Genomic DNA, 17,170 nt, shown 5'->3' with positions numbered 1-17,170 from the left:
AATGTCTGTACTGTATACACTTGCAGGGTTTGGATTAACCCTATCAGGAATACGGTATACCAGCAATAACAATAATACACTTAATGAATAATAATAATAACGGCAATAGAAAGATAAACAAACTTATTGATATATTTAGCTCAAATGGCTGTCCATTTGATTTTTTTTTTTCTTTTTTCTTTTTTTGCCTTTTAATGCAATGTTGTGTATTGTTTTTGTTGTTTGTTTGTTTGTTTTTCTGTGGAGATTTTAATGTGAACTGTTCTGCCGAAAAACCTCTCGCTCTCAGCACCCTGTGAAATAGATTATCAGGTATGACCACTACTAATGATGCCATAGTAGCGTTCAACCATCGACTCACACTCAAAAAAAAAACCCTTTTGCTTTTCAATAAATTTGAGGGCAGACAATGACTTTCTGAATTTTGTCTTTCTTATGTGTGTAGAGATGTCACTGTGAAAGACACTTTTCAAAATATTTAGAAGCTGATAGTTGAATATCTAGTTAGATATTTTAATATTTCGTTAAATATTTCAAAATGTTTAACTCAAAAAATACTGCAGTTTTCACAAAAAAAACTATTTGGTGGTCAGGTAGACTTTAGGAGGACAAAGTTTAGTAGCACAGACTTGAAATATCTGCCAGTTAAAGTGTCTTCTACAGCTGTAGTTACAGCATTTATATTCATGGTTCGGTCCATGAGAATATTTTATTATAGCACAGTGTTAACGGGGTTATAGTATAATACTACATTATTTAGTCATTAATGGATTTGTATATATTGTGTTTAATAATTCAATAACTGTTATATGGTACAGCATAGTGTGAGTTATGACTAGCGGAGTTATAACTAGTGTGTACCCATTAATAGTATATGAGTAATAATATTAAGAAGAGTAAATATTATATAGCGTTATAATGCAGCACAGCGTTTAGTCATTAACGAGTTATGATTCGTGAGGTTATAATAGTGGTGTTTAGGAGCATGTACCCATTAACATATGAGGACAGAATAGAGTTAGTACTGTATAGTGTTAAGTCTGGAATATATCTGGGCTACCTGTTTTAAGTTAGATCATTCAGTGCTCTGTGTGTGTGTGTGTGTGTGTGCGCGCAGGTTTAAATGAGAGGAGAGAGTGAGCGCATGAGCTGAACTCTGATTGAATCCAGCTCTCCTGTGTGCACTCATGGTCACTGGGCTGGGTCAAACCCACTCAGTCTGGACAGCTTTTACCAAACATGGTCATGGACTGTACCAGACACTCAATGAAAATCTCCTCTGCTACACATACACATAGATTTCATGGCTTGTGATATTTTTTTTTTGTAGAGCGGTTCTCAGAATTGACCTTGTGATTATTTCACATTCAGAATGTTGAAAGGACATTTCATAACTTCCCGGTTCAAAATTACGTTCATGAGATTGATTCTTGCTGGAGATGTATTTGAGATGTATTTAATCTCCAGTGGGAATAAAATAATCTCAGTGTAATTCTCTGTCTAACAATAATTATGTGTCGGTGACATTTTACAAATATGGTAAGTATCTTCATATTATATTGAGCATCTCTCTCTCTCTCTCTCTCTCTCTCTCTTTCACTCTCTCTCACTCTCTCTCTCCCACCCTCTCTCTCTCACTTTCTATATGTCACTGTCTCTGCTTAGGATAAAATGAATTCCTTTACTAACTTGGTGCTAAAGCTCCACCATAAGATAAAATCTAGTATTACAAGTAGCTTTCAGCAGCTCATCTTAACAGATGACTGTACCTAAGATTTACTGTACACACACACACACACACACACAGATACACCCCTTAGCCTTTCTCCACATACACACACCCCCTTTAGCATTACTGTACACAGAATTATGATGCTGTGAGCCCAGCCCTCCTGAATTCCTCATGAAGTGCCGTAGACTGGTAGCCCGCTACCATAAATAGCTAAGAAGACTGCATCGGAAGACAAAAGAGGGAGATGGATGAGGGAAATACAGTTCTATAAAGGTGCTACTTGAGATTCAGTTCTCTCTATAACCCCCCCCCCCCCCCCCCCCCCCCTTCTCTCTAATATCTATGTCAACTGTGCGTTTGGGACATATTGGTAGTTAGCTACATTTACTCAATTTAAGTTGTGGCCAGAGGAAAATATGTCCAGGTTTCTATCCCTGAAAACACTGCTGTTTTGTAACATAAGTGTATTAGTGGGTGATCTGTATTAGTCCAATGTAGAAGTACATGGCAAACCAAATAACCTTTTCCCGTCAATAAAAATATGAAACTATTAAAATACAACGCTCACACTCTGTCCACACCACATGTAGCATACCCGAGAATCATCCTGTTGTCCACAAAAAAAAGTACTTTTTGGTACTGTAATGTTTAGTTATAAACACATAATCATATTAATCAGTAAATAGATGAACTATGTCCAATAACACCCAGTCAACACGTGACACATTTTACAGTACATTTCTCACAAGGTTCTATTCATGATAGTAAACGTCACTTTTCCCATTTTACAAAACAACTAATTGTCTCTCTTGACTGCTCCCACTACATCCAGTCTCCTACCATGACCAAATAAAGCATCCAGATTCCTTCTCTAGTCCTTTTCTGTGCAGACAATGTTTACAAGAACGTCGCCTCATGCTGCTGTCTGAATCACCCGTTCGTTGCCTCTCCCCCTCCGGATTTGATTGACAAGTGATATTTATGGGGGTGTTACTTCATGGTCATGGCTTTATGTCGTCATTTTGCTTTTACTAATTCACACAGAGAGCATCAGTTAGTCCGTTACTTGTCGCTTACATGGTGATGATTTAGACACTGTTATCATTCTTTACTCTGTCGTGTTTATGGCTTGAGGAGTTTTAATGTGGGTCATGTACATGAAGTTAAATGTTTTGATTGTAAATAAAACTTTAACAGAAACTTGTAGTTACAATGTCAGGCAAAAATGGTCAAATACACAGATGCCAAATAGTCTAGACTCAGTCTAAAATTCCTCTGTGAAGGACAAGAACAAAGTGACCTCAACTCCTTATATCTTGAATCTACTTTGACTGTTGTGAATATTTGATGACTTTTCCATCATATTCTAAACTTTTGAACTTTTTGAACAACCACTTTTCCTCATTTGTAATACAACCCAAAATGACACTGAAATAGAAATGTCTAAAAATCTGTCTAAAAATCCAGTCAGGTGGAACTTGCGATTTTGTTAATTAATATGTTGATTTCTTTTGACTTCAGGCAGTGTGTATCTACAGATTCTCTGCCTTCCTGCCTGGTTACCTTGAAATGATACTTTTATTGTTATCTGTATAGAGCATATGAACTCAGTGACCTTACAGACTGAGAGATCATTCGGACTCAGTGTGAGCTCAGTCAGTGTTTAACTGAGAAATGGGGGAATCATCCTGTCCTGTGCTGCATGTTCTCCCTAATCCTCCTGCTGCACCTCCTCTCCTCACTTTTACATTCCATTCCTTTGTCATCTTTGTGAAGCGACGTGCCGGAGTAAAAGAGGAAAACCGGCTCATTGCCTCCAGTCCTGTTACAGTGACGTCAGGAACCGCAGAGTGCACGCTGCCCTAACATTAGTTTAGAGTATTGTTTATATTTGGCTGGAAAGGAGACAACGGAAATGATAAATACAAAGAATAGAGTAACTCTGGGAAATATAATATGTAAAAACGACTATATAGTGCAATAAACATGGTACGCGTTTTACTTTTATACGTCTGATCTATGACGTATTGTAATATATAAAGCTGTGTTAACATCTACTTTGAAAGCAACACCATAACTGACTAGTTTTATTTACCAGAATAAGAGTTTTAGTTACCACAATAACCCTGTATTTGACTGTTATCTGTGGTAGTCTCACGTCTTCCGAATACACAATTGACGTCAGTTTGACATCTCAGAATGAGAAAAGTGTAAACCTACCTTATGAACACTTATCAGTATTCTCTTAAATTACTACGAAATCTTACAGATTACTTAATGGTTTAATTCATGCGTTGCGTTCATTCATGAAGTGTAACTTTGTTCAGAAATATGGACACGCCTCGATAAAATTAAATAAACTATTAGTATATTTAGGTTTTCTGTACATAAAAGAAGGACACCGTTTCCATTTCGATGCCATGACGATGACATCATCGGTAAGACGACGTAACGTCGCGATTGGACAGTAGTCCTAGCCAATCATCAAACACCCTGAACACGCAAAGAAGGCTAGAGTTTAAAAAAGAAAGAGAAAACTCTTGCAGTGTTGGAAACCGAATTCAACAAAAGGATAACGGAACAGAAACCAGCAATATCAGCATCAGCACCGGACCCAGCAATATCTCTCCAGTGGAGAAGAGCCGGATCTGCTTTCCAGTATATTCATTTGTGTTCTGTTTGTTAATCACAGTCTACCTTAAAAGAAACACCATGACAACCCATTTCAGAAGTGGTCCAGCCTTCGGACTCTCTGCGGAGGTCAAAAGCAAGGTACGTGCAGATGTTCAGATGTGCAGAACTGATGATGTTAAGGCACAGCACACGCAGGGGTTTGGTGCACAACGTTGACAATCTCGTGATGTGGTCAAATCTTCACGCTTAGGTTGGGGTAGAGAAATAAATACCCATGTACCTTGTGAATGATTATGTTAATTTACGTATTCCTTTACTATAAAACAGTAACCCCAACAGGGCTTCACTTGCCCCCAGAGATCATACACAGGCTGCACTGAAATAAGGTGACTTCGTGCCATCTCAGTCCTAGAAGTACTTATTCGTAGTGACACTTTCAATCTGTAAAGCTCCTTTAAGGATGAAAAACAGCCCTGTAAGTCATTGTCCCTCACAGTCTAGGGCCTGATGAGGGGACTCATTTGAGTATGATTGACATTCAGAAGCATCTGTGATGTAAACAAATGCAACTCTTTGAACTCCTTGATTTTAATAAATTGATTTATTTACCCTGTGCAACATGTTGAATCACAGCAGTCAACATGAACCAAGTGTAACTTCGCTGTAATTCTGTCCTCTGTCTAAATTCTGATCAAATCTTGTATTTATCTTTTCATGAGGAATCTAGTAGCGCTAATCCACACCTATAAATAACATAAACCTACATGTTACTGAATGACAGATTTTTGACTTTGGTCCCCATATATGGAAAAGTTTTCTCGCTGTGTGATGACATTAGAAAGCGACTTATTGTAAACAGTTTGGAATGAGGTGGAGCAGAGCACCCTTTCGTTAACTGAGGGAGAGAGAGAATTCTACTGGGAGAACAATTAAAGAGTCGACCAGAAAGCCTAAAAGGATATCTAGTGCCATTGTTTGAGGTTTCTGTGTCTAAATATGTCCGGAGAGGACTTTTTTTTTTTTCTTTTTTTTTTTTTACAGTATAGATGTATAAGCATTCTTTTGTTGTGTAAAACTCAAAGAGCACTCACTGAAACTAGTTTAGGTTTGTTTTCCCCTCTCAATTTTTACTAATCATCCATTTTCATTGATGTGATTGGCTTTTATAATTCCCCCTAAAAGGAGCACATGAGGTCATGAACCTGCTGATATGTATACTGCTTTGCTTCCAAGGGGAAAAAAAAAAAAAAACCAAACCCGTCATTGAGGGAGAGTGAGTATAGGTAAGAAAAAGCTTTTGTGATTGCATTCCTGATGTTCAGAGTGAGAAGGAAAAACATTTCAATCCCTGACCAGAATTCCTTGGCAAGAGATGTGATTGCTGTCTTTCTTGGCATCTTTTTATCGGACGTGGTTAGCGTGTGTAGCCGACTCACTGTAAAAGGAGAGAGTGAGAGGGGGAGAGAGAGACTCAGCTGTAATGGTGAGAGCTTTTTCTCCCAAGTTTGGTGTGCTGCTCTGAAAGTCATGCTTCTGTTTTTTTTTTTTTTTTGGTTTTTTTTTTTGGTCTTGGTCTCTCTCTCTCTCTCTCTCTCTCTCTTTCTCTCTCTCTCGCTCTCTCGCTCTCTCTTGCTCTCTTTCCCTCTCCCTCCCTCCTCCTTATGGCTTTGTCAGACTCAGAAGAGGAGAACACGCAGTAGGAGGGGGGCGGGAGAGCGCTAGTGAATTTTTGCCAATAAGGAAATACACAGGGAAGGAGGCTCAGTGTTTCTGCATGGAGGAATGTCCTTAGGCTTTTTTCATAACTCTCCTGTTATTTTTTTCCTTACATGTTAGAGTTTTATTATGGAGGTCAGGCTTTCAAAGGAGAATACACTGGAATGTTATTTTAATGTAATGGTTTAGAGACAGAGAGAGAGGGGGATGGAAGAGCTGGAGAGATTTTGCAAGTGTTGATCATATTCTTCATGATTTACGAAGAATCACACTCTTCATAAATTCACAAATGACGGACTGATTAATCCAACCTGTTAGAGACCATATATTTTGCTGTATTACACACAGGTCTGGTTTCTCCCATCATTTCACTGAATGATAAAAAATAAATAAATAAATAAATAAAAGCAGACCATCACATGCTGGGTTATTCCATGAGCTCTAAAAGTAATAGCATGGTCTGCTTTAGATTGTGGCTTTGACCATATAACAGATTAAAACTCTAAAATGGGGTGATTGACATGCCCCATTTGAAGAGTGTGTGGTCAATAATAACTTGTTCTACTCCGTAACCATAAAAGTAAAAGTAAAAGAATACATTTTTACCCCCACCACACCATGCCTCAGCAAAATGTCACACATCCGTAACCGATACCTGACGCTAATGTTTGCCTATCAGATTAATATTGCCATAATATGCTCATTCAATGTGTAATTTCATTTTAATCATAAACGTCACACGCATTCTCTAATTCCATCGCCGTGATAAACCTCACACTCATTCACTTTCTGATTCCATCATTATGATGTACCACAGTCTCATTCATCTCCTTGTTCTGCCACAATGATACGTACTCTCCGTCACAGTAGAGAAAAGTCAGAAAAGTCTGTACTGTTATGACGATTTGTGCAAAGCTGTCATAGTAACCTGTGCAGTGCTGAGGTGTTGTTATAAGCTATGTCGTGCTGCTGTAACACAGTGCTCTGTACTGTGCCGAGATGATTAACTGTACTGTCATAGAAACCAGTGTTAGGGACTGTGGGTTTGTTGTTTTATTAACCTGTGGAAGGATATGCTGTTATGATAAGCCATACCATGTTATTATAACAGTGTTCTGTGATACGCTGTTATAAAAACTTGTGATGCTGAACTGTGGTACACTGTGTTGTTATGACAACCTGTGCTGCGCTGTTTTGTATGTTATGATAACATGCTATGTCTGTTATTTAGTTGGCCCACAAGTACGACCCTCAGAAGGAGCATGAACTGAGACTGTGGATTGAAGAAGTGACAGGTCGTCGACTCCCAGAGAACTTCATGGATGGCCTAAAGGATGGGGTCATTCTGTGCGAGTGAGTGACAACCACACACAGCCAATCAGAGTCTAAAATCACGGTCTAAAATCAGATTCTAGAGTCTAATCAGTAAAGTTATAATGTTGGTATTGACTGAGATCTTGCTTATTGTAATCCTGGTGTGTCTAGAGAGAATATGGCTGTTTTACAGAGCATATTGAAACACGATTATGATTAATGGCCTTATGTCTTTGGGAAATAATCCAATAATCAGAGGGCCACAAGTTTTAGTCCTGAATGTAATGGGAAAAACTTACTGCAATCTGAGGAGTTTCCAGTCAGGCTTCTTCACTCATACCTGTTTACCCAGATGGCTTGTCTATGAGGTGCACTCCTGTAGTGTTGTGTGTTTTTATTTTGATTTTCTAAATTTGAATAAATCAATCATCAGCTCACAACAGAAATGGAGATCACGCTCTCTCTCTCTCTCTCTCTCTCTCTCTCTCCCTCTCCCTGACAGGCTAATCAACGTCCTCCAGCCTGGTTCTGTTAAAAAGATCAATAATTCCCCTCAGAACTGGCACCAGGTAAATAATTCAAAACGTCAGCAATAACAGGAGCCCAGCGGTGATGGGCACCAGGCATATCACATAACAACCTGTAAATTCTCACCAGACGCATAATCATTCTAAATCTTTCAGCTAGAGATCTCTCACAATCCACCCAGGCTAGAGACAAGCTTTCTTGCTCTGTATGAGCACTGTTCATGGTTCTGTTTTGTGAGTTTTCTGAGTTTATTTTAAATGCCCTTCTACAAAAGCAGGATATTCAGAACAGAGTGACGTATGACAGATCTCTGGTGGAAAGATTAGTATGGTTGTCAAGGAATAGTATTCATTTTTTTCTATTTTGACATTTTGATAAAACGGATGCCTAATAAAGTTCTGCTATGAAAAACTGTTCATTTGTAATTGTATAGACCCGTTCCCATTTTGTTCTCAGAGTATTTTCCATAGCCTTGACAGACTGAGCATCTGCACGTCGTGGAACAGCGAATGTTGTAATACAGATTGCTCATTTGGAATTGATAACATCTCAAGTGCACAATGATTATGTTTGGCTGACCTTCATTTAAAGCCTTGCCTTTGGTTTTTTTTTTTTTTTTTTTCTCTGTTCTGTTCCGCAGTTGGAAAACATTGGTAATTTTGTCCGGGCGATAACAGAATATGGGCTGAGGCCTCATGACATCTTTGAGGCCAACGACCTGTTTGAGAATGTCAACCACACACAGGTCCAGAGTACACTCATCGCATTGGCTGGCATGGTGAGAGAATTCCTCATGTCCGTCATGTCTTTTTTTTTTTTGTCACGCAGAGTGAACAAAGAGTCTTTACCATGCATTACTGCTTGTTACTCTTACGCATTATAATCCTAAAACCAGCAGAACCGAAGAAAGGAGCGTGTTCTCTTAGCAGTGTCAAACTGTTATTTTCTCCACGTACACACGCCGTTATAGTAAGACGAGCTCTCAAATGTGTGCGTTTCTATGCATTTTGTTTTGCGCAGGCCAAATCTAAAGGCTTCCACACTAAACATGACATAGGGGTGAAGTATGCGGAGAAGCAGCAGCGAAAGTTTGCTCCAGATAAACTGAAGGAAGGGCGAAACATCATCGGCCTACAGGTTTCACCCACTTTACTGTCTTCCTCACTATCCTAATATCAATGCCTGTGTCATCATTCTGCATACTGCCATCATCCACGCCAGTGCCTGCACAGACACTTTAAAAGGGCCTGGAGAATGAAGTCATTTAATATTATAAATTTAACTGTTTATTGTTGTAGTTGAGAGCTGCTTGCACCATTATTAATCTTTTATGCGCTTGTACTGAAGTATTTCTCGGGCTCATGGTATAACATGTTTTTTAATATATGTTTTATAATGCCACTTAAACGACCAGATGGGCACGAACAAGTTTGCCAGCCAGAAGGGTATGACATCATATGGCACAAGACGTCACCTGTATGATCCAAAGACAGGCATGGACAACCCAATTGACCAGTCTACTATAAGCCTTCAGATGGGAACCAACAAAGGCGCCAACCAGGTGCTGAGAAAATGAATTCTTATAAAATGTTGGCTTTTATTCTGTCCATGTTATAAGAGTTTGCGACAAACACCATGCAGCTGTTTTATGTTCCAAACCCATATTTTCACTGGTTTGTTTGTGTTTTATTATCTTTCCCTGTGAAACTCTCCATTTAAGGCAGCCTGCTCATATCTAACCGTTCTCTTTCCCTCAGTCTGGGATGACGGCCCCCGGCACTAAGAGGCAGATCTTCGACAAGAAGCTAGACATGGAACACTGCGACACCTCCGTCGTCTCTCTACAGATGGGCACCAACAAGGTGGCGTCCCAGACTGGCATGACAGTGTACGGGCTTCCGCGCCAAGTCTACGACAGCAAGTACTGCAGTAACCCGGAGGTCTACCTTAACAACGGTTTAGAGCAGATGGATGGGTATCAGTATTCTGACTGAGAAGACAGATGACCTCCTCCCCTCCCCTTCACCTGCTCCCCTCACCACATCACACCGGCACCTGCTCAACTCTTACCGCAGAAACAGTAGCCTTCAGCCTGGACTGCCTGTGCTGTGGCTCGTCATTCCAAACCTTGAGGACATTCGATTTTTAGCTTCATTTTTCTTTCATTTTTCTTTTTAATCGTTCCTCCCGTAAAGACGTTTGCATGTTTTTTTGGTTTTTTTTTTAAATAAATGTTCGCTATGTCTAAAGCGTGACCAAAAAAAAATACTGCAAAATTTTAATTTATGTAACATCACTATTTATAATTCTTTATTTGTTCGTTTAAAACCCAAAGAACGATTGTGAATGTAGTCTACGTAAAAATCAAATTGTTACATTTGAAGAGAGGTCGCAGCACGAAGAAGAAATCTCCCGGCGCGCAGACCCGAGCCGAGATGAGAGACAAAAGGATTCTCAGTCTTCTCCCCGTTCCTGTCCGGTTTTTGTTCTGGTCAACTTCACTGCTTTGGAGAGACACAAGGCTACAGTCAGGCCCACCCAGGATGGAGCATCACATTCATCAGACTTGTTAAATCTAATGTGCTGTTGTTTATAGAGTCTATTTATGTTTATACTATGACACTTGCAAAAAAAAAACATCAACGCATGTGGAAGAGCAGGCCTTTACAACTCAGCTACAAAGTTTTTAAATGAAGCTCTAGGCGTTGTAACTATGGTAACGCATACACAGAAAAGCTGCAGCTCTCAGCTGCTTGGCGTGATATGAATCTGATGCTTAACATATTGTTTCTGTTGTAGCTGCCAGTGTAACTGCCCGTATCACAGTTTGTGCCTTATGGAAGATCCATATTGTATGCATTCATGTAGATATATTAGTCTCCATAAACTCAGACTATGAAATTCCAGGCCACTTTTTAATATAGAGTTATGCTTATATTGGTAACAAAATATTGATTTTTTTTGTGCCTGAAAACCCAGATATTGCATAACTTGTAAATGGTAATGCGATTTGCACAATGCTTTATTATATTATCTTGATACGGCTCAGCTGGGATGAGGGTGAATTTTGTTATTGTTGAATTTGGATATTCGGATTAAAAAAAAAAATCCATATCCTGCACCTAATCAGAGACTTTTTTTTTTATTATCTGGAGAGGAGAAAAAGATAATAGGCATTTTGTAGGTGATTATATTTCACTCAAGACATTGTAATAAACAAATCAAATAAGTGAAGTACATGCCAAACACGATTTCACGCTGCAGATACAGACACTTACATATTACAGGAGATGACACCCTGAGCTAGTCAGTCATGGAATGAATTTGGACAACGAATATTTGAGAAAAAGGATCTGTAGGAAAGCTGACGACAATGATTGACAGGTGGAACGCCCTGTAATAGCTCAGAGCAACACCTCTCAAAGCACTGCCCCTGTATGTTCTTCTCTCCCTGCATAAGCCCATTTAAGAAAAAAAAAAAAAAGAGCTTTCTGATTGGTGGATGATTTGAATCAGGTGTTTTTATGCATAGCTGCTTTAAAGACTTGCAGTTCTGCAAGTCCGTAGGAAAGGGATAAAGATACGCCGGTCAATTGTAAAGGGAGAAGAGTTGTTTTTTCTTCGACGTGGTGAATTGTGACAGAATGTTCTTGTGCAGTGAACGCTTGTGCGGTCCACTCAGTCACTCAAACTTGTTATTTCTGAGAGTGGTATTGACAAAAAAAGAAATCCTGCTGTTACTTGCCTTGTTTGATCTGGCTCCACTGCTCAAATGCAGTAGGAGTGTGTGTGTGTGTGTGTCAGAGTGCCATCTACTGGTCAGCGGAGAGCACAATCTCACCTTCTGAATCTATATCTTTCAGTCAAACCCTTCTGTGAACATACTCATATATAGACACTACAATTCAAATAATGAATTTAAATATAAATTCATTATTGTTTGAATTGTAGTGTCTTTAATTAAAAAATTTAATATAAAATATTAATATCCTTATTAGTTACCCAGTGTACTGTCTCTATGCAGCACAAACATGAGAATGTTTCATATTTGACCTGTTTGTTATTTCTATGAGTAGTTTAGTCCTGTGATTGTATCCTCTGTTGACATTATCATGGTAGTTTTTCCACATGCATCGCAGAGACATTTTGCCCAGTAAACACTGAGAGTGGCTCCATTTCAGAACAACCTGTGGGTGCTAGATTTTTTTTTACGGGATCATCTAAACCTTCCTGATGAGATTACACTGCTTATTTACGTCAAGAACGATCGTATATCGTGTCTAATAGTGTCCGCTGAATTGAATTACCACGGCGCATTTCAAAAACAAGAATATCATACGTTGCCATGCATTGTTTTGTTTATGAGACACTGTGATTTACAACTTGCGTAAAAAAAAAAAAGTCTTCCTTGCCCAGGGCTTTTGCAAGCTATTTTTCTCCTTGATTTTCTATTTATGTAGCTTATGGTCTGTGACTTGGCTGTTGAAAGTATATTAAAATCACGCTTTCATCAGCAGCTCTACAGTGTCTTCCCATCATTTGAATCCAACAGCGTAATGCGGGGGGGGGGGGGGGGGGGGGGGGGGGGGGGGGGGGGGGGTTGCTAAATGAGAGGCAGAGGCAATTAAAGAGGATGTGAAGTTTCTTATTCACATTACAAACAAGACCCAGTATTTCAAACTGTCCTATTTCATTTGGATGCCCCTGTCCGGGAAAAAAAAAAAAAACAGTGTTCAATTTTTTTGTAGACAAAAACCACATGCAAATTAAAATATGCTACTTGTTATTTAATGGTCAAATCATGGCACAAATAAAAAAAACTGTAACATATTCCTTCAAATTAAAAGACTACATGTCCAAAAAAACCCCACTTTGATCAATATATGCTGTCAAATACACCACTTCCTTCCCAATGTTCTTAACAACAGCCTTTTTTGCACAGTGTAATACCCAACACGGCTGGTTTATCATCAAGATTTATCACCATGGTCCAGTCACTCCCCCAGTGCACCCTGGGATTGAGCTAGGAGATCCAGACTTGACAACTGACAAGTGAATAGAGAAGTAAAAGAAACAGGCCAATGCAGGGGCCCCAGGTTAGTTGCTCTGATGGCTCCTCCTCTCGGGCCCCGTGACCCCAAAATGGACTACTGATTGGCCGCTTCACAAGCATCAATCCAGTCACTGTACACATCCACTGGCTCTGACAGATCTGAACAGCCACGCTGAGGAAAATTACTGACATGCTGGACCACACAATGCAAGAGTATGATAAAGATATAAAAGATCACTATGATCAGAACTGTATTCCTTATGCGCTCAATGGGACCATAGGACCAACAACAACAACAACAAAAACCTTAGCATCACTATGAGGTACCAATATAAAGAGCAGAAACAGATGATAACATGCTCAGATAGAATGAGATATGGCTGATGGACACGCATGAAAGGATACAAGTTATAGGTGTCTGGAATTCCTCAAGGCAAACAGTACATGATATTATTCCTGTATTTCGACTCCGTTCCCTTTAGAATAAAAAAGAAAGAAAAGAAAAAAAAGAAAGACGTGTTTAGAGGGATAAGAGTCAGAGCAGCAGAGGAGACAGATTAGAATTTATTTCAAAGCTAGACAGTTGACTATTACCATACTCTCCACATTAAGATTAAGATTAGACAAACTGTTTGCTTTCAAAGGCTTACATTTTGACGTCACATGATTTCTCGTGGTTACAGAACGGACAGGTAAACTGGGTGTCCAAGTTTCCAGTCAGCTTCTTTTTGGGAGGGGGCTTTCGCTTCGACTTTCGGCGACCCATTTCCACTCAATGAATTCTGAAGAATACAGATGGCCGCAACGTTAGTTTTAGTATCTAGCTCAACGAGATATTTTTTTAAGGTAGTAACACACTTACTTAAGTTAATCACTCCTATCCAGCTAATCACTTGCACCGACACTGCAAAATGTGGACAGTCCAAACAAATTCACATGGTGTTAACGTTAGCAAGATCTCTCTAGCTAAGTCCTGGATAGCTCCATCACCAGAGACTTTAGTTATTACAAAATTTGCCTGTTGACTGATTATTTAAGCGAGACGCTAGCTATTGTTTTTTTTTTTTGTCAGTGCTCTACCTTACACTTTGGTTACAGTGTATACAGGTTCGTGGCTGACCAAGCTTGCCTCCGTTAAATGCAAAATGAGCGCAGTTAGCAAAGCTAAGCATTAAACACTACTCTGTGTAAACAATGTTTTTTTCGTAATAGAATCGCGTTCACAATACAATTAAAATCACCATCAAAGACAGAAAACCACGTTATACTTACCAAATATCCTGTTTCCCGCAAAGCTGTAACAACACCTCCTTTGAATAAACAGAACAACTTCCGGAAAGATGTAGTATTGTCTACCTAAACTCAGCTTTATAGTCACAGCGGCCTCTACTGGCCCGATTCTCTTAGCGTCCATTTCTACAGGAGAGTTTACTTAAGTTTCTTTCATTTTAAGACATATATGTTCTCTTGCTCTAATTTATTTTGTACAAAAGAGGAAAGCCAAAATGCAGGATCCCAAATATGATATTTTATTCAAAAAATGGCCACGATGCTAAACGTGTAGTGAGATCCAGGACACGATTTTCCCATTTTCACTTCCTTCTGCAACAGATAAGAAGCCACCCACATCATTACAAATGGTCATAACTGAACCATTACCTTTAGCCTAAATATCAAATATTTACATTCAGAGTTTAATAGTACGTAATAGTAACAAAGCACAGTAAAATGTGATTTATAGAACATAATACATTTTGGAAAAGTAAGGCAAGAATAAGAAAGAAAAATGAAGCAAGAATAAGCACTGAGATATTTTGAACCGAGATACTGTTACTGAGATACCTGGCACTGATGTTAACCTCCTCTTTAGTGTGTACTGATTTCTCTTTAGCTGGATTTTTTCCTTCATCTGAATCTGAGGAGTTGGGTAAAGTTCTCTGGGTAATTTTCATACCATGACCTGCCGAGCATCACACAGTCACGCAAACACAAATCACACAATCAAATAATCAAATATAAATCTCCATGATTGCACACACACACTGTGAACAGTGAATTTGTCTCTGCATTTAACCCATCCAACACACCAGTAGTGAACACACAACAGACACATTAGGGGAGCATTAGGGTTAAGTGCCTTGCTCAAGGGCACACAGCCATGGATGGGAATCAAACCAGCAACCCTCCAGTCACAAGCCCGGTTCTCTAACCTTTAGACCATGGCTGCCCAATTAGAATGTAATACTCATTAAAGGGAAATCACTAGCACTCATCTTAATTACGATACCTTAAAAACAAATTCTAATACAGTTATAACAATATATTATAGCCGTTTCGTACCTTTTTTCTTGGGAGCCTTGCCTTTGGATATGGTTACAGACTGGAGTTTTTGCTGTATTTCTGACAAATCAGATCTTTATTTGGATCAGAGAAAACTGAGGAGTAAATTATTTGAAAAATAAAAAGAAATGTATGGCGGTTATGCAAATTAACTTCAGGGCTTTCACCTCTGCGTTGGTGCATATTGTTGCTTCTTCATGATGTCTTCCTGTACGTGGCAGCTGTCAATAATTCTCTCCAAACACTGCAGTGGAACAGGTAACAAAGACAGTAAAAATCAGTACAATCAAAAGCACATTGTACACAACACACTGCACCAGACTACTGTATCCTACAAAATATCACATTGCGCTGAACTACATCACGTCCACCCTCCACTTAAGGAGTGTATGTACCATGTCCTTGCGGTATCTTTCAGTCAGTCTTCGCAGTGTATCCTCCCTATAAGCATCTAAAGGCAAATCAGCAAGGGACACTAATAAATATCTCATGTCAAACACAGATTTGTCTTTACAGTCAAATACATTTAGTTCAGATGATTCTTAGGCCAAACTGGCACATACACTGTATCCATTTATGCATGCTGCTTTGTCATTAAGGAGTCTGATTATGCTATGGTGAAAACCACTTCACAGGAAACTACCAGACAGAACTGATCTGACTGATATATGTCAGAGACTTTTCTGTGTGTGAGTTGCTACTTTGGTGGAAAGGAGGTGTAGAGACAACTGATGATTTGGATGAAACACATGAAATTATGACAGTTATGTGTATGGTGTATGGTATTATAGTTATGCTATCAAACCTACATATACTTTGGGTATTTCTGTATGTCAAGAAATTAACCACAACTACATAGGAGTAGCTAAATGTAAATTTGACATGAGTGTATTGGCATTTGAGAAAACGGGGAAGAACTTGCTGAGTTGTCTGTGGATGCTATGTATCTCCTCCTTCAGCTCAACAATCTGCTCCCACAGAACTCTCCGACTGCAGTGCAAGAGAGAGGAGCTCTCAGACTCTATCAGAAAACTCTGACAGACATGAACAAACAGCTTGAAGATACACTTCTGTCCAACTCCCTTTATTTATAACATGTTTGTGTCAGACAATGGCTTTGTTCACTCTTATAAACACATTATGATTATGTATGCTTTCTGATAAATATGCAGTTATTATTCCAGATGTAGTCTCTCAGACTAGCCATCATATATATGTATATATATATAAACATCCAAGATTTAAGCACCATAGGAATGCCTCTGGTAAGTTTTATTCCTTTGCAGCGGTGAAGGCAGCACCAGGCTGACTGTACTGATTGCCTACCAGTGATAGAGCTCCTCAGCCAGTTGGCTCATGGCAGCCTGTGTGTGGCTGTCGGTGTGGGCTGTTGAGCAGGAGCCAGAGACGCACGGGCAGCAGGGCCCCTGACAGTGAGAGGGCAGCAGTTGTTTACGCAAGTAGTACAGCTCAGAGCTAACCTCACAGCGCAGGTACTCAAAACGCTCCTCCAGACGCTGCCCTGCCAGGTGTCTCAGCAGGTGGTTCAAATCCACTAGAGGGAGGGACATGGAGTATGGAGAGTGATGTCACAAAAGTGTGTATGAGTGTGTGAGAGAGATACAGACAGACACACACACACACACACACACACACACACACACACAGAGAGAGAGAGAGAGAGAGAGAGAGAGAGAGAGAGAGAATAGGTACTGACAGATTAAGTGATATGATACAGGTGGTTTTATATTATTTGTATTCATCGGACCTTGGAGCTGGGAAAGGACATTTTGAGTCTGGTTTTTCTCAGCTTCCAGGACAGCCACTGCTTTAGCAAGAGAGTCAATGGCCTA

The 17,170-nt window shown here is 39.5% G+C and overlaps 2 protein-coding genes across 2 annotated transcripts; one reads left to right on the top strand and one right to left on the bottom strand.

Annotated features, from left to right (window-relative positions):
- The first annotated feature begins 7,362 nt into the window (after positions 1-7,362).
- Positions 7,363-9,918, top strand: cnn1b (calponin 1, basic, smooth muscle, b). Its single transcript, XM_030790403.1, has 6 exons — positions 7,363-7,435; positions 7,899-7,965; positions 8,565-8,702; positions 8,945-9,061; positions 9,339-9,485; positions 9,682-9,918. Exons 1-6 carry the CDS (start codon positions 7,401-7,403, stop codon positions 9,916-9,918), a joined length of 741 nt encoding a protein of 246 aa, XP_030646263.1. The 5' UTR covers positions 7,363-7,400.
- A 2,778-nt stretch (positions 9,919-12,696) lies between these two features.
- elof1 (elongation factor 1) lies at positions 12,697-14,299 on the bottom strand. The gene is made up of 4 exons (XM_030790638.1): positions 14,250-14,299; positions 13,628-13,759; positions 13,383-13,453; positions 12,697-13,136 (listed from the first exon to the last, which is right to left on the bottom strand). The coding sequence occupies exons 2-4, from the start codon at positions 13,741-13,743 to the stop codon at positions 13,072-13,074; spliced, it is 252 nt and encodes an 83-aa protein (XP_030646498.1). The 5' UTR covers positions 13,744-13,759; positions 14,250-14,299; the 3' UTR covers positions 12,697-13,071.
- Between the last annotated feature and the right edge of the window lie 2,871 nt (positions 14,300-17,170).

The sequence above is a fragment of the Chanos chanos genome, chromosome 13 (genome assembly GCF_902362185.1).
Source record: "Chanos chanos chromosome 13, fChaCha1.1, whole genome shotgun sequence".
Lineage (NCBI taxonomy): Eukaryota > Metazoa > Chordata > Actinopteri > Gonorynchiformes > Chanidae > Chanos > Chanos chanos.
The sequence above is the reverse complement of the archived record's forward strand: the minus strand, read 5'-3'. Positions and strand labels throughout refer to the sequence as shown.